Genomic DNA, 18,834 nt, shown 5'->3' with positions numbered 1-18,834 from the left:
CATGAACTTTAGGACTGTCATATTCAAAATCAAAAAAGCTACTAAATGATTATCTGGTGGGTAGAATATACAGTGTGGACACACTGGTCAGAAATGATGTATATCCCAAGCAGGATGAAATGATATGACTTGAAATTTCATCCTGCTACTCAGAATATTGTTTTATTTAAAACTTATGAATTGTTTACTGAATTCTTCTATTTAACGTTTATATAATATCCACTGAATTCACCAAGGTAGGGTGGGATGGACATGCGAGAGAAGTGGGCAGGTCTCAGATGTAGCACTGTTTTGAACAAAGGGAAGCATGTTGTAGGATATAAAATGAAAGGCCCCTGAGCTTGTCGGGAACAAGGACCTCAGAAGGGTTAGAGCAGAAGGTCCAGGACTGAGACTGTAACCTCAGGAGGCTGCCTGTGTTTATATGGAGCAAGCTATTGGATAACCACAGGATAAGACCAATCAATAGTTGGGGAGAAATAAGTTTCTTTCAATCTAGAGTATATTAGAATACAGAATAAAATGAGACTTGATTTCTTAACTATATTTAGAATTGTAGGGCTGGAGTTATGGCTCAGTGGTAGAGCACTTGCCTAGCATGTGTGAGGCACTAGGTTCAAACCTCAGCACCCCACATAAAAATAAAAACAAACAAAAATAGAATTGTACCCTTTTTGTACCATGTTCTCTTTGACTATCCCATTCCCTTCCCACTGGGGGTTGAGACCAGGCCATGGTAAATACATATCTTGCCACTAAGCTATGCCTCCAGCCCCTGTTTTAAATATTTCTTGATGATCTTTGTCCTTACAATAAAAAAGAAGTGTTATCCTTGGGAGTTCTTGGTTAATTAAATCCTAAATATTTACCACCTTAGCTAGAACCTTATAAATCAGGAAGCTTTCATGAAATGAAAATTGATATTTGGGTTCTCAGTAATCTGTTGTTTTAATGAAATCTGCAGGAATACAAAGTAATAGGCAGTCACTAGCAGGTAAAATGGGACAGCAGGACAAAAAGTTTCCCACCCCTATAGGAAAGAGAAATTTTGGAGCTTCTGCTGGAAAAATCTATAAGAACTGACTCCACTACAGTTCTTGGCTATACTTTAAGCTTTCCTTACCCAGATCCTATCTCACGTGAATGACTGTGATAAGTTGGGGAAAGAGAAACTTCTTTAACTTACATGCTGAGCATAATGGACTCACCATGTGAAAACTGGTATGTGGATCTGTTCACCACCTTTTCCCTCAGCCTACAGGGAAGACTACATTTCCCAGGCTCCTTGCCCACAGGCTTCCTGTTCCGTTTAGCCAGCAGTGATTGGAGGGATAACGGGTCAGGGTTTTCTCCCCAGCCCCACCTTCTTCAAACAGCACCCCCAGGAATGCAGCTTTCTCCTTGGTGGTCCTGGCCCCTTCTTTGAAGTTCACCTCCAGCCATCCACCTCCTTCCTCTATGGCTCCAGTCCTAGGGGTGTTTCTTCCCATCTCCCCTCCTTTACTTTTCTGGCTCCTCTTACGCCTTTGTACCTAGTTTCCCATTTTAACCCCTTCTAGTGAACTAGCTGGTGTAAGGTTGCTTTCCTGTCTGGACCCTAAATGATGCACAGTGGGCTTGAATCTTGGTACTGACTGCTACTAGGTAAATGGGCCTACCACTAGTAACCACAGAAGTTAACAAGCCACTTGCCTGGTTTAGTCCTCAAATTTTTCATCTGCAAAAATGGGGAGGAGGTTGATTCAAGGTCCCTTTTAGACATGAAAGTCCATGAGTCTCTGAACTTGGATCTCCTAATACATAGTCATTTAAATGTTGTAATTTTTTTTAACCTTTATGATGTAGACAGTTTTTATTGTTTACATCCAAGATGTGGCCTTAACCTGTATCCTATACAATGTGTGCAGTATTGGATGAGGGATTGACCCTAGTATCTTATCACTAAAGGCTGAGGTTGGAAACTTTATTATTTGAGGTAAATACAGAAAAGTGTCTTTTAAAATGAGTTTTTATATAGTTTGACATAGATCGCTAACTTTCTATGAAGAGGAGTTGCTACTGTTACAAAGGAGAGGAACCCCCCCCCCCCGAAACCTGGCTCTTTGGAAAGTGTCTGTGGGGAACCTGGGGGGCTGTGTAATAACTCTCAGATACAATGGTAGACTTGACTGTAGGAGCTCTCAGCCCTCAGAGGTAAACTGAGGCTGAGGAGTAAACACTACAACCACATTCTGGGACCAAAATATACGAATACTCTTGTGCTTTGGAAGTTACCTGAAGATGCTTTCTCAGGTTGGGAGACTGAGAGAAGGCTCTCTCTAGAGTGCATGCTCCCTGGAGATGGGCTCAGAAATTTGTAATTGATGCCATCTCTGTCTTCTCAAATGGATTCTGGTCATTGTACACAGAGTGAGTCGCCCTGAGGAAGCACAGAAGTATACACACCACGGAATCCACAAGGGGTATCTTGTCTCTTACCCTTAACTAGTTTAAGTCGGAGGCAATATTCAAAATAATGACCAACCTGTACAACATGGGTATACCTGCCTGTAAGAACCCTTGTACCACAGCCATAGATAATGAGTACCATTTCACTGATGCAACCCACTGATGGTCAGTCCTGGCTCAGGGTTGGTCACCCACACCCATATATGGCGGGACTACGAGGTCTGTGTAGACTGCAAGCATTGGTAGAAATTGAAACTATGACACTTGGGATGTGACCTTGGGACAGCTGCCTGAAGACCTGCCTCTGGGATTACTCCCAAGTAGCTGGGGTTATAGGCTTGTCATGGCATCCAACTAGACCAGCCATACTTTAAGTGCTTAATGCCACATATGACTAGCGGCTACCATATTAAGTGACACAGGTCTAGACCATGGACTTCAGAATTGTTCCATCCAATCCATGAGGGAGCTGGGTAGTTATGTACAAGCTCCCATCAGGCATTGGTTTGAAGGCTGCTGCAGGGCCATCAGAGACTCCATTCTTAAGCACTCTGCTAGATGGCAGGGAGGAGCCTTCTAGCAAAGAAATAGGAATGCTGGTGGATGGAACTGTAGCCTATGCAGGCAACAGAGATAAGAGCCAGGGACAGGGGCTAACCCACATAGCCCACTACATGTTGTGGTGATCTCACTCTTGTGTCTTATCATTAAAACACTGCTTGTAATGTACCTGACATCGGTGACTGAGGTATCCCAATTCAGTTCCCTGGCCTAAAGAATAAACCTCAAAGTCTGACATTCAAGATTAAAGGGAATCAGTTTGTACCCTGCATGTTCTACTTACCTCCCACCAACCTCAATGCTAAGAGCATCCTTTCCCTGCTACTTTCCATATTATTTCCGACTCACCCCTATCCTCAGTTTCTGTTTATTTTTCTCTCTGATGGAATATACTTCCTGTTTCCCTACCTACTCATGTACTCCTCATTCTTTATGATGTGGCTCAATTCCTACTTCTCTCGGAGGACTTCATTCTACCTGGACTCTTCCCCTGAGTTTCTCTTGCATCTAATTTTGTACCTGTCCTTCGGTGACTCCTATCAACTTTGTGATGTATTTCCCAGGTAACTCACTAGCATGCACTCAGGAGATGCCTGACAGTTCCTGCCCATTCCCTGGGGCTTTATTAATACCCATTTCTCAATTATTCATGTAACAATCAATACACTTGGTACTTTGTGATCACATCCTTTATAGGAAGACATTAAATGAGTAATTGTAGTTGTGTGGTTTACTCGTGTTTGTAATGATGAGCTCTAGTAATTGAAAAGCCTTGACAGTGGTCCATAAAGTACCAAGAGAGGAGATTGCCCCTGAGAGCTGCTAAAGCCGTCTGGACTCATCCCAAATGTGTCTACCAATTTCAAGAAAAGTTGTCAGGAAGAAAACAAAGCACCTCAGTTTTTTTTAAAAAAATATTTTTTAGTTGGACACAATAGCCCTTCCTGACTTAGAAGGCATCTATACACAAGACTTTATTTTATCTATTTTTATGTGGTGCTAAAGATCGAACCCAGGGCCTCATGCTAGGCGAGTGCTCTACCGCTGAGCCACAACCCCAGCCCTGCCTCATTTAGCTTTTGTAGATGATACATCCCATATTTTAAGTATTCTAAATTCTAAGAACACAAATGCAGTTTCATTTCTAATCTTATGACGATAACCAAGTAAATTTTATGTAAGTTGTATACTATTTTTTTTTTTAACTAGGGATTGAATTTAGATTGAATTTAGGTACTTGACTTGCTTCCATCCTTGGCTGTTATGAGTGGCACTGCTAGGAACACATGTATACAAATCTCTGAGTCCATGTTTTTCCTTTTGGAATTGCTGAATCACATGAGAATTCTATGTTTAATTTTTTTGAGGAACTTTCATACTGTTTTTCAAGTGACTGTTCTCTTTTATAGCCCCTCTAACAGTACATGAGAATTCCGGTTTCTCCACATCCTCTGCAACTTTTACTTTGTGTTTTGTTTTGTTTTGTTTGAGTAAAGAGCAGTAAAAGAGTTTTAAAAAAGTAATGGATGAGGGGAGGGAAGGGGGTAGTGCTGGGGTTTGAAATGGAGCAACTTCTGTCATACACATTTATGAATATGTCAAAATGAACTCCATGATTAAGTATATCCATAAGTATATCCATAATGCATTAATTTTTAAAATTAATGGATGAATGGATTAATGATGAAGAAGGATGCAGATAAGAAAGAATGAGGAGAGGAGGAAGGAAAGGAAGGACAGACACATGACTTGCTGCTATCATCCAAAACAGTACAGATCATATCTTACATTTCCATATAAAAATACACCAACGATATCTAGATATAAAGTAATATGACCCATGAAAAAGGCTGCACAAATTAGAATTAAATGGGAAAATTTATCAGAGAATAAAATTCCTTGAGAATCAGAAAGATTGTTCTTGAATAAATAAATCGGCACCCGTGGAATGTTGGGCAGGAAACCCCTGTGCCTGATCATTTTAATCTTTTGGCAGGGCTGTCAGAGAGGCTGGTCCTCGTGGAATCCTGTTCTTTTCAGATGTCATTAAAAGAACATTCTTGTGGAAGCCCTTCCTGACTTAGCATCTATGTACAAGCCATAGCTGGAATGGCCTTCATGTCTGAAGAAGTTTGGTGCTGGCTTCAGCTCATGCCCTGAGTGGCTGCGTGACCTCCATTGAGTGGGGTCCCCTCTCTGCGGCTCAGCTTCTTCTCTGAGAAATGGGAAGGTGGAGCTGATATGTTGTGGGGACGTCACAGACTTTCATTCATTTGTGCAACTAGAGTTCTTCAGACACCCATATGAGAGACCAACCTCTGTGGCAGTCCTGCTGAAAGACTAAAATGATCAGGCTCAGAGGTTTCCTGCCAAACATTTCATGGAGGCTTATTTATTTATGGAAAAAAAAATCTTTGATTCTCAAGGAATTTTATTCCCTGAGAATTTTTGTGCCACATTTCTGTCTCGGAGAGTCTAGTGAGGAGCAAAACCAGACAAAGGTCCCCGCTCCCTGGTGTTCCAGTGTGAGGACAGACGGCCCTTAATCAAAGAGCCACACAAGTAAACGTATGCCCACAGCCTCAGTAAGTGCATGAAGGGCTGATGGGGGCGCACAGGTGGGGAGCTCAGGACAGGTTGATTTCATCCAACAGGGAGACAGGAAGGGATTCCTGAGGTCGTGGGAAGCAAGGTGGGAATGTGGGGACCATGGAGGGGACCTGGAGAGGAACAGGCTTTGAAGGCGTGGGAGCCACTGGATTCTCGGCCAGAACAACCCCGTGGCCAGTTGCCTTGTCTCTCTGCTTCATGATTTCCTCATCTCTGAAAACGGGACCCATGTCAGGTCCTTTTGACAGTTACAGTTACTGTGAGGTTTCCAAAGGGTGATGTGTTTGATAGTACCCAGCACCATGCTGGCAGGTTACATTTTCATTTCATTTCTGAGAATAACTCTGGAAGCAGAAATGTACTATTTTGGTCATGGAGTTTTAGCTTTGGAGAAAGAATGAAAACAAAGTAGAGGCTTCTTTTAAAACAGCAGAGTTCCCATTCTGCCCTGGCTGCTCTTTATTACAGAGCCACATTTGAATCATTTGACTATGAAACCCCCCAGGAATGACCTTGCAGTATGATTAAGTGACTGAGGCCCAAGTGTGAGGGATTGGTGGAGGTTGAGCCATCCCTGGCCTGAGCCCTTGACATTTGCACATGATAGAAAGTGACTGGTCATGTGAAAAACAGCACTGGAAGGAGACTGTGGCCCCTACCCAGTGGTCCTCTGCTCATCTGTATCGCCTCTCTGCTTACTATGGTCACTCAGAAGAGACTGGCTACTCATGAGTATACGTGCAATTCCTTCTCCAGATAAACCTGGGTTAGCCCTCTCTCCTAACTCAAGGTCTGGCAATTACTCCTTTAATCTTACAAAAGCAAACAGGAGGACAGAAATAACCCATCAATTGTTTAAAACTAAAATGGCCAACAATAATAAATAATTGCCACAATAGCTTGAGGTCAGGGTCTTAATTTATTGGAGGCCATTCAAGAATTTGAAACTCTTCTTTGAGTTAATGTTTCACATCTTGTTTGGATCCTCCAAGCTCTTGCTTCCACAGCAAGGCCATCAGATTGCTCATTGCACATATTATTCTTGTTGACGTGCCAGACAGGCAGGAGTGCAAGGTCCTCTTTCCATGGATGGGAAATGATGATTCTTTTCCCCCAAAATGTGTAGTTCAAATTATCATAGCCTATTGAGAGTCCAAATAGTTCTCTTTCATGCCGTATTAGCTGTATTAATGATTGCAAACAACCAAAACACATGCTGGTTAATTTAAGCAGAAAAGGAATTTATTGGAAAGACATAGGCTAGTTCGGAGCAGAGGCCAGAAAGCCAGAGAACCAACTCGGGCAGGAAGCTGGGAAATACTCGACCTTCAAGCAGCCACTTCTGAGGATCTCATAAGGTCCCCATGTCTTAGCTCAGCACTCAAAATTCATAGCCCTGTGTGGGAGCATCTGTCAGCATCTTGGGGCCACTGACCATCCTAGGTCACATGACTGCACTTAGGTGCCCACAGCATAGCACTCACAAGGATGGGAAGGGAGGGTCTGCCTCCTTTCTGTTGATGTACCCCTCCCATCTATCTCAAGTCCCCCAAACCAGGAAGAGATCAGGAGACTGAGTGGCTGAAAATAATGACTTTCCATTACATCAACCCTCTTGATGCTTCACTACAGCTCTCATTAACTGGTCCCCAGTTAGAGACTGGCTGCTGACATGAGTTTATGTTGTCCAAATCTCACGTCACATAGTAATCTTGAGTCTCATGCGCCCATCCTCATCCCCATGATTACCCTTGGCCTGTTCACTCCCCTGCTCTCCTGAACGATTCTTCCATTTCATTGCCCCTTCATCGTCCACCCTCTTCCTCCCTTTCCCCCTCCTTAATTCTGCTTCTGTTTTACCCAAAGTGGAAGCAATCAAGAAGGAAGCCACACGTTCCCACCACTTCTACCCACCCATCTGCAGCTGCCCTTAAGCGCCACTTCCTTACCTCCCACCAGCCTTTCCATTTGTTCTCCAGGTCCCCGCCAGCAACTGTCCCCCATCCCATCTTTATTAATTTGTTCCCTCTCTGGTGGATCCTTCCCATTAGCTTGCAAATATACAATGATAATTCCCCCTTTAGAAAAATAACTATCTCCCAGGAGCTGACTTCCGCCCACTGCCACCATCCGATTTCTCTGTTCCTCTTTACAGAGAGGGAGAAAAAAAAAAAACCCTTTAAATAGTCATCTGTACTCACTGTTCCCATTTATTCTCTTCCTCCGTCTTTTAAACTCACTCCAGTCAGACTCCCCGCCCCATGACTCCACTTAGGCACTTTATATCAGTGACCTCGAGATGGCTAATTCCAGTGGCCAGTTCCGATTCTTCAGATAATTTCAGGCTATTGCCACATGTGACAGAATTGACCACTCCTTCCTTGGAACATGTCTCCTGTGGTCCCCGGAAGCCATTTTCCATGGTTTTCCCTCCTGGCTTCTCTTGGTCTCCTTTGCTGGCTGCTCCTGTGACATACCTTATTTACCTACATTTGTTCCCTGGTGTCCTATCTGGTCCTTACCGAGGTGGATCTCCAGCCCAGAGGCTGCCTTGAACTCCAGAATCTTGCATCTAACTGCCTCCATAGCGCCTTTAAAATCCAACAGGCATTTATTTGGGTTTTCTCTGCTCAATCTTCTTTACCGTAGTCTTTCCCTTCTCACTGAATGACGGCCCTTCTCTTCTGATTGTTGAACCTGGAGCCCTTCTAGACTTCTGTCTTCTGAACACCCCTCATCCGATCCATGAGAAAAATCTGCTGGGTGACCTTTGAAGCATCTTCAGAACATGACCTCTCCCTGTGACCTCGGCTGCCCCGACCTGGTGTGAGCACTTGATCATCTGCTCATGCCTGGATTATTGCAGGAGCCTCCTCGCTGGGCTCCCCGATTCTCCCCTGACCACTCCATGCACTGTGCCCATCTAGCACAGTTAATCCGAGGTCCTGATGGTGGCCTGAAAGGCCCTGCAGGACCCACAGACTCCACTGCCGTTCATCTCTTGTTTTAGTGAGCTTTTTAGCTTCTGTGACTGAAGAACCCAACCAGCACAACTATAGAGGAGGAAATGTGTATCTGAAGGCTCACGGTTTCAGAGGTCTTAGTCCATAGAAGGCCAGCCCCATTCCTCAGGGCTCCAGGTGAGGCTGAGCGTCATGGTGGAAGAGTGTGGCAGAGGGAAGCAGCTCACATCATGGGGACCAAGAGGCAGAGTGACAGAAGTCTTCATTCCCAAGATACAAAATATATACCCAGTAGTCAGGCCCCAATTCCCACCTCCTCCAGCCACACCCTACCACTTCAGTTACCACGCTGTTAATCCCTATCGGGATTAATTCACTGATTGGGTCAAGATTCGTACAACTCAATCATTTCTCCTCTGAACCTTCTTGTACTGTCTCACGTGAGCTTTTGGGGGGCACCTCACATCCAAACCACAACACCCCCTAAGCTCATTTCCTCCTACTCTGCTACTCACACACTCCTCTCCAGCCTCACTGGCTTCCTTTCTGTTCCCTGAACACACCCTAAGGACTTTTCCTTTGGTAGGCCCTGAATTTCTGCCTGTCTTGCTCCCTTTCTTCCTCCAGGTTTGAGAGGTGACCTCATGACCTTCCCTGACCATTTTGTTTAAAACTGCAACCCATTCCCCCTCCAAACCTGGCAGTTTCTATCTTCCTTACACCAAGTTTCTCTGATCTAGTATTTATGTTTGCTTCTTTCTGTGTTTCCTGAAGCTATAAGAACTCTGGTTCACTGCTGTCTCCCTAGCATGTAGCATAGTGACCAGAACAGAGTAAATACCCCCAAATAACTATATGAATTAATTCCATGTATAGGTTATTAAATGTGTTACAGTTTTCCAAGTTTGATGCCTAAGATTTCCTATGGCCCACGTAGGAGTCTAATGAGCGAGTGAGGCAGTGTTTTAGGTGAGGAGGTTGAGGCCCCTAATTCCCTAAGGACACGTGGCTGTCCTTAATGAGCTACCTGGCATTTGTAGTTCTGATCCTAGTTTCTGATCCCTGCACTCAACTATCCCCTAATGTTTTAGGTTATATATTTTTTTTAAATTTTTATTGCTGGTTGTTCAAAACATTACATAGTTCTTGATATATTTCACACTTTGATTCAAGTGGGTTATGAACTCCCATTTTTACCCCGTATACAGATTGCAGAGTCACATCTGTTACACATCCACTGATTTACCTATTGCCATACTAGTGTCTGTTGTATTCTGTGGCCTTTCCTATCCTCTACTATCCCCCCTCCCCTCCCCTCTTCTCTCTCTACCCCATCTACTGTAATTCATTTCTCCCCCTTGTTTTTTTTTCCCTTTCCCCTCACTTCCTCTTGTATGTAATTTTATATAACCATGAGGGTCTCCTTCCATTTCCATGCAATTTCCCTTCTCTCCCCCTTTCCCTCCCATCTCTCATCCCTGTTTAATGTTAATCATCTTCTCATGCTCTTTCTCCCTACTCTGTTCTTAGTTACTCTCCTTATATCAAAGAAGACATTTGGCATTTGTTTTTTAGGGATTGGCTAGCTTAATGTAAGCTTCAGAGTACTAATTGCTGTTTGTTTTCCATTGTAGTATTGATGAGAAAACCCCATATCTAGCTTTGGGAGCTGTGAAGAATATCTCCCTAAACATCTCCATCTCCAACCTCGGGGACGATGCCTATGATGCCAACGTGTCCTTCAATGTGTCCCGGGAGCTCTTCTTCATCAACATGTGGCAGAAGGTAAGGGGGCCACCCCCAAAAGAAAGTCAGTCCACTCACTGACTTTCTTCATAGCTTGGACTACACAATGATTCTACAAGGACCATTCATTCACAAAGAACGTTATTTGGAATTATTAGAATTTTTTCTTCATCCCGACCTTAGAGAATTTGTTGGTATAACTGAAGAAGCAGCTGTAAATACCTTGGAGAAGTGTCTGTATCTTCCGTTGTCTCCCATCCCTTTTCTCTTGAGGACCCTCCCTATATGACTAATCTCTGCCCCTTCTCTGAGATGGTATAGTCACCGTTGGCAGTACATGCATGTTCTAAAAATTTCAAGTTTAAAGCAATATTGCTGTGAAACATAAGAAATAACGGCAGATCACTGCTGATCGTGCTTGTTATCACCAATACTGTTCTTGATGTTTTCTATTCGTCATTTCTATCAGCGTATACTTTGACATATTTATTTTTCCTGCTGTATTTGAGGATATTGAGGGAATGAACTTGTGTCCATGAGTTAGGTGAGGGTTTATAGAGTGGGTTAATTTATTTGAATGAATTGAAATATATGTAGTGTGACTCAAGAAAATAAAAAGGAGTGGATACTTCTTCTCTCCCAGGGAACCCTTCAAGGCACTCTCTTTATAGAGGAAAAGGGACAGGCTCCTCAGCAGGAGCAGGGAGTGACCCAGGCTGACCACTCTGTCCAGTTGCTCTGTTGACAGCTGTTCAAATGGGAATTTTTGCAGCTTTTCAAAGAATGTACAGCATTGAACTGGGCTGCTCTGGGTTCTGTGTTAAAATAGAACCCAAATCGCTTTCTGAGGAAAACCTCCTAGCTCCTGAGCGAGCCCATTTGTGCCCATAGGTGCACCTTTGGGCAAGTGGGCAGCCTTCTGTTCAGGCACCTACCCTGCCAGGCTCAATGGTTTTGACAGGACTGTGCCAAACTTACTCGGCCTAGAGGGCAAGTGGAGCTCCCGGAGCCACCCATAATGGAGGTACTCCAAGAACTTTCCAAGAAGTCATCTCAAATCCCTGCTGCTTAATAGCTCTCAGCAGCTTCTGGATTAGAGGAGGCCAAAAAAGCAATCAAGGACTGTGGGAAGGGCATGGAATCCATCCACCGTCTCCACCCTAAACATTATCCTGAGTTAAACCCAGTCAAAAGAGAACCAAGTAAGCTGTCGGTTCCGGCATCTCTGACCACTCCTAATTGCAAGTACCCTGATGCCATCTCCCTGTGTGGGGTGGGAAGGCAGCTGAGGGGGAGGGGTTTACTCAGGGACCAGACCTGTGAAGCTCGTCTCTGGTGACTGGGTCATTAAATTACATGGTTTCCTCTCACTCAGGACCTATGGGAGAAATTTCTCTTCTTTCTCAGGCTTAGAGAGAGCTATGCCTTTCTTGGGCATTGTGTTTGTCTTTACCTCTGAAAACAGTTTTGTGAATTATCAGGTTCCATTCGCTCTTACCAGTTGCTAGAAAATTCAGACCTGGCTTCTGCCAATATGTAGGACTTGGAGTATTATTTTATGAATTAAGTAACCACTTGACTCTTGATTTGCTTCCTTCCCTTCACTGTGTTTTCCTCTTTGGCTTGGAGACTGAATAATATTCTATCATATAGATATACTAAGCATCACCTACAAATTTCTCTTATTGCATAGATTGATTATTTCCAGTTTTTTATTAGCTTGCAGACTGCATAATATTTTACCAAATGGATATATCTACAAATTCCTCTTATTAGGTATTTAAATGATTTCTAGTTTTTTATTCTGTTTTTGGTACTGGGGATTGAACTTGGGGACACTGAAATACTGAGTCACATCCCCAGCCCTATTTTGTATTTTATTTAGAGACAGGGTCTCACTGAGTTTCTTAGCACCTTGAAGTTGCTGAGTCTGGCTTTGAACTTGTGATTCTCCTATCTCAGCCTCCTGAGCTGCTGGGATTGCAGGTGTGCACCACTGCACCCAGCCAGTTTTTTATTCTTTTAAAAAATAATATTGCAACGAACATCTTTTACAGATAGTAGTATTAACAAATGATCATATCCTTAGTTTGGGGTGGGGGAGCTCATGAGCATTAATGAGCACCTGCAATGCCCAGGGACTTCACAAACATTTCTCCATTCCTTCCTCCCTGCATGAGATGCAGTGCATGTGATTTATTGAAGGCTTGCTCTCGGGAGAAGAGCAGTGAGAGAAGCAAGATAGGAAAGGGAAGGCTGTGCAGGAGTGTGCTCAGGTCACACCTAGCCTTGATCTGTTCTATGTGGTGGAGAGAAGAGGGGGAACATCAAAGAGCATAAGTCATTCAGCAGACTTATCCCCCTTTGAAGTTGCAGGGGACAGCACCATTTTCTACCTCTGTATCATTATGGGCACAGGGAATGGGGGATGGTTTGTAGCCTCCCAGGCATTCTGGACAAAGAGGCTCTGGTCAGTCAAGGACAATATATCTCAGAAGGCCACAGGAATGAGTCCTCACCTCTGTAGCTGGCCCTGGGAAAATGGTAACACCTCATTTTGATCTCTTTGCCATTGAATTCCAGCATCCTGTAAAATCTTTAGCACAGGAAACCTTAGGTTTCAGTTTGGCAGAAAGTTGACAAGGTGTCAGGGGCCCTTTGGGATGTGGTAAGGGTTAGTGTGAGAGTCGGGCAGGGCACAGAGACGTCATGTGACTGTAGGAAAAGAAACAAAAATTCCCTTCCCATGACAACTACTATTCTGAAATAGGAAATAAGTGGCCTCACCGTGCTCAGGGTAAGATTCTAAGAACACATGCATCCGTGGATAATGAAGGGAGCCAAGAGAGCTCATCCCACCTATGTAACAATGCATAGACCTAATTGAAGCAGCATATCCCTCCACAAAGATCCTAATGCACAAACCAAGAAAAGCATAACTCAGGAGACAGAGGGAAGGTATAACTATTAAGATTATTAATAGAGAACTAAAGTCAAATTTCCAGAACATCCACTTGTGTCCTTGAGGAAATTCAAGAAGAAATGAGGACAGTGAAGGATCAGATAGTTGAACTGTAGAATGGATGAACATGATATGACTGAGAGTCAACTAAAAATAAAGCTTGTGGATGGGGTAAGGAACTGTTCTAATGAGACCAAGAAAGCAATGGCAGAATTAGTGTTTTGTGATAATAAGGAAAGAGCAGAAGCATCGGAAACTTATTCATTATTGTATAGGATCTGTGAGAATATGGAGAAGAACAAACCAAGGAAGAAAGCTGACAGTGTGGAGACGGTAATGTGGAAGATGGAGGCTGGGGGGAGGGGGTCAGCAAAAATGATTCCAGGAAAATTGGAAGAGAAGACGACTAGTAGTAGACATCATTCCTTAGACATGGAAGCAGCATCTCCATTGTCTTAAATGGGTGCTGCAAACACCAGACACAGATATTAAAAACATTTTGCTGTCTACACATAGCTTCATGCAATTTTCAATTTTCACATGAAAATGATACTACAAATACTTAATCGAAAACAAGTTTTCTAGAAACTTTTCCATAACATTAGTGTCAAACATTAAAACAGCATATCCTATTGCAGAGACATCATGTGGCTGTAAGAGTCAGGACCAACCAGAAAAGCAGATAGGAAGACGATCCTCCAAATCCTGAGAGCAATCCAAAATTCTATAACCTAGCTAACTTGCCCTCCTTTGTGACATCCAAATAGAGATTCTTAGTTACGTGAGGATTCATATTCTCTTGGCTCCCCTGGTTTGGATTTCCCTCAAAGCGAATACTGATACAATGATGTAGGTGCAGGTGGTTTATTTGGGAGTGATCTCAGGAGCTGCTGTGTAGGAGTGGAGAGCTTAGACAAAGAAGAGAGAGAACACAGAAAACCATGCATTCATGACCACAGTGAGCAACTTGGCTTCATCTTCTGCAGATCCTCTGAGAACCTGGGTATAACACACCCCAGAATCGTTCCCCTCAGAGGTGACAAGGCTGATAGAGGAGTACCCCTCCTGTCACTCCTCATGGAGGATGGTTCCAGGACTTTAACTCTCGGAAATGTCCAGCCTTCTCCAACTATGGCCCATATTCCCTGGGCCAGGAAGCAACTGAGACAGAAAGATGCAGGAAACTTTAGACCTGGAGGGTACCGACTTCAGGACGCCAGTGCCCTGGTTGGTTCTAGGGACTGCATGAGAGCAAGGTACTTGTAATATCTACTACAGTCATCACAAAACTTCCTGAAAAATAGTTAAGGACAGGTAAACCACTCAGGAATATGAAAGTTGTTGACTAAAAAGTGTGAAAAAGACACAGAATGAAACAAAAATAATTTTACAAATGTTCAAAGTAGTAAACAAATGCCCCCAAATTTTTCTATAATATATAATTTTAAAGAGTGTTTTTTTTTTAAAAGGGCTCTGATCTCATTTATCTAATACAGATTTGATAAGGATGACTTTTTGTCCCTGGTCCTGCTTCACATTCTTCAGGGTGGGGATCAGACTCTTCAGCTGTTTCTGTGAGGCTACATCCTCTGTTACCTGGGCCTTCCCAGCTTCCTTCCTACTCAGACTCATTACTCACTCTGTCCTCTCGGATTCCCACACAGAATCAGTCCTCATTTATTACTGCTTTTATCCAGGTACCCCCATGCCCCTGTTTTTGTTTAATGAACTATTCTTCCTGAAATCTCAGCTTAGGGGTTACCTATGTAGGTTCTGTTACCTATGTGGTTTCCTGACCTGGTTGCATGGGACCCGTCCCCTAACAGATGGGTGAATAGAGGGGTATTGCTCTTGTCCAAAGTCACAGAGGAACTCAGAGCACAAGTCTTCAAGGTCTCCAGTCTTCTCTGCCACTGCAGTCAATAAATGACATGCTAGCTTCTGAGAGTCAGCAACAATACCAAAAACAACTTGTATCAGATTTCCATTACTATGACAAAACATCTAAGAAGAATCAACTTAGAAGAGGAAAGGTTTATTTTGGTTTCAGCCCATCGTTGGTTGGCTCCATTGTTTGGGGGCCTATGGCAAGGCAGCACATCATGGGGGGAGCATGTGTGGAGCAAAGCTGCTCACCTCATGGAGGCCAAGCAGCAGAGAGAGACCAGCATTTCAGTACCCACCCCAAGGATATGCTGCCAATCACCTAATTTCCTTCCAATAGCACCAATTCCCAAAGATTCACCAACTTCCAGTAACACCCCAGGTTGGATGGAGACCAAGCATTTAATCCTTTGAAGGTCACTCTAGATCCAAACTATAACACCGCTCAAATTGTTTTTTCTGTGCTCTTCTAATGCAAGGCTGCTTTCTTAGATTTATTCTGGGTTATTTTTTCCTTTAAGGAGAGGCTGTTTATAAATATATGGGGATTACATGGTTGGCCACCTGCTGATTTTCTCTCACCTAAGCTAACTTGAAAACACAGTGCTCGTTTGGTTAATTGATTGATTGCTGCCCCACCAGAGCTCAGGGTAGAATTAACAGCAACTGAGGACCATGTTCCCTGTCAGACAAGAAACAGGGGTGGCCCTGGGAAACCTCACCAGAGAGTGGGATTATTCCTGAGGTCCCCTGTGGGAGCAGTGAGAGGGAGCTCCTGGGGTGGATGAAGGGTGTCCAGTTAAGACGGAGACCAAGGAAGAATAGGTGACCACCACATTGCACGGCTCTGGGGTCGCTGTTCTCATTGGATTTTGTGAGCAACATCCCCAGGACCCAACTAGGCTGATATGATGTGTGTGGTGCTCTTGAAGCTATACTGCTCTGTGACCCTTTAGTCAAGATAAAGTCAAATTTTTGTTCTTGCTGTGGTGCTGCTTCACACCTTGGCTCTTCTAGCCCCTCTGAAACAGGAATGTCTTTGGACAACATTTATTATGTATCTGCAAGTCACCGGGAACTATACCAGCACTGGGAGTCAAAAGTGTGCAAAAGATCTCCCAGGGGTCACAGTCTGATGGGGCCAAGGCATGTCAAGTAATTAAAGTACAAGGTGCCTACTGTCCTACAGAGGCACTGAAAGGTTGATTGGAAAGCCCAGATGTGACGAGGTGAAATAAGCCATTTCTGTGAATAGCCCCATGTTGGGCAAAATCCTTGGATAAATGCTTCGGGGAGATGAATGAGCTTCAGAAAGAGCTGGGATGAGCGGGGCTGATGGTGAGGAATTAGCACCGATTGGGCCCACTTATTTAGCTGATGAAGGAGGGAACTGGGCTGGATCAGGAGTGAGAGGGCAGAGGAGGAGGGACAACCCGGTAGAAGAGGCTGCCCCATGGACCAAGGGCCAGTAACATTCCTGGCAGCAGGGTGACATCAGAACATTTTAGGAATAATGATGCCTGCAGTTCTAGGCTTGGCAGTTAGGACTCCTGCCTTCAGGCGACTAAAAGGGGTTGAGTGGGGAGAGGGACTGAGTATGTGTCATTCGGCTTTCTGTCGCTGTGACAAAACACCTGAGATAAATTAAAAGGAGGAAAGATACACTTTTTTTTTTTTTTTTTTTAACAATTTCAGAGGTTTCAATTCATGGGCACTTGGTTCCTTTGTTTTGGGGCCTGTGATGAGTCAGAGCATCATGGTGGGGAGTGTGTGGTGGAGCCAAACTGCTTAGTTAATGGTGGCCAGAAAGCAGAAAGGAAGTGACTGGGGACAAAATATACCATTCAAGGTTACAACTCCCAGGGACCTACTGCTTTAGTCAACTGTTCATCACTATGACCCAAAGACCTAAGGACAATTAGAGGAGGAAAAGTTTATTTTGGCTCATGGTTTCAGAGGTTCAGTCCATAGCCTGTGGCCTCCATAGCTCTGGACCCTGGGTGAGGCAGAACTTCATGGCAAAAGGAGAAAAGCAGCTCAGGACATGGTAACCAGGAAGGAGAGAGAGATAGCACTTTATTTAGCAGGGACAGAATATAATCTCCAAAGGCACATCCCACCTGCCTACCACCTGCCTAATCCACTGATAAGTTATGACTCATAATCTAATCATTTCACCTTGAAAACTTCTTGCATTGTCTCAAATGTAAGCTTTCGGTAGCCCCCTTGTATCTAAACCATAATACCTACTTCTTCCAATGAGGCCCCGTCTCCTAAAGTTTCTACCACCTCTCTATAGCCCGTTGAGCTATGAATTCATAAATGCTTTAATCTACTCATGAGGTCAGAGCTCTCATCCAATTACCTCCTAAAGGGCCCAATCTCTGAACATGGCTGCGTTGGGAACCAAGCCTCCAACGCATGAGGCATTGAAGCTCCAAACCATAAACTATATAAAAGGGCGAGGCTTAGGCACACACTTTCATGGTTTAACCCAATCCATGATCCACAAGGGAACAAACCTGGACTTGAATGTACAAGTTTCAAGCCAAGTGCAAGAGGTCTCCTAGCAGAGTTTGAGTAACCACAAGGGGATACAGCCATTTGCTGAAGAGTTACCAAGGAGGCTGTGCCCAAAGAGAAGGATCAGGCTCCTGGACCTGACTCTTCCACACAGGGTGAGGTGCTGACCTGGAGGCAAGGAACTGAAAACAGTTGGTTTATTTGGGAGATGCAGAAAACAAGGTGGGGAGTGGGAGGAAAGGTGATAACAGTCAAGAGAAGGCAGTGACGGGGCTGGGGATGTGGCTCAAGCGGTAGCGCGCTCGCCTGGCATGCGTGCGGCCCGGGTTCGATCCTCAGCACCACATACAAAGATGTTGTGTCCACCGAAAACTAAAAAAAAAAAAGAAGGCAGTGAATCAAAAGTGAGCTGTTAGCCAGCTTCCCCAGTGGGCAGTTTGGGTTAATCCTGGAGGGCAGCTCTGGAAACAGTGTAGAATACATCCCTCAGTAGGTAAGGGATCCACAGGATTTACATACTACCCCATCAAGAGTGGGCTGGAGGGGTTGAGTTTGTGGCTCAGTGGTAGAGCGCTTGCCTTGAATGCGTGGGGCACTGGGTTCGATCCTCAGCACCACATAAAGTAAAGGTGTTCTGTCAATCTACAACTAAAAATTTTTTAAAAGTGGGCTGGAGGGGCTGGGGTGGTGGTTTAGATAGAGCACTGGCCTGGCATGTGTGAGGCACTGAGTCTGATTCTCAGCGCCCACATAAAAATAAATATAAAAGACCATTAACGATGAAAAAAATAATAGAGTGGGCTGAAACGCTATAAAAGGTACCAGCCAGGTGGCAGGGGCTCACCAGCATCTGCTAGCAAACACCTCACTTTCTAGGTGCCAAGAAGTTGCATGCTGTCCTGATGGAACCCCATTGAGGTTCTAGTGCAAGAACTAGTGGTGCACACCTCATGGTCTGCAGGGATGGGGCAAGGCAGGTGTGTAAACAGGTGAGGAGGACCAGGGGTGGGAAAACGAGGGCTCCAGACTCAAGGCAGTACCCAAGCATTGCAGGTAGGAGTGAGGAGGATGCTGCCAGGCCCTGTTTTCCAAAAAGAAAGAAAAACTAGAAATCCACATTTTTATGTGAAGCCTCAT

General features: G+C 44.2%; 1 protein-coding gene across 1 annotated transcript in view; it reads left to right on the top strand.

Annotated features, from left to right (window-relative positions):
* Positions 1-18,834, top strand: part of ITGA9 (integrin subunit alpha 9) — a 320,486-nt gene that overhangs the window by 182,718 nt on the left and 118,934 nt on the right. Inside the window, exon 18 of the mRNA XM_081288073.1 lies at positions 10,217-10,367. Coding sequence (XP_081144199.1) covers positions 10,217-10,367 — 151 coding nt within the window. The remainder of the gene's footprint in view (positions 1-10,216; positions 10,368-18,834) is intronic.

Source organism: Spermophilus citellus (assembly GCF_964194105.1).
Source record: "Spermophilus citellus genome assembly, chromosome: 3".
NCBI classification, from domain to species: Eukaryota; Metazoa; Chordata; class Mammalia; order Rodentia; family Sciuridae; genus Spermophilus; species Spermophilus citellus.
Note: the sequence above shows the minus strand (reverse complement) of the source record. Positions and strands in the feature narration are given on the sequence as shown.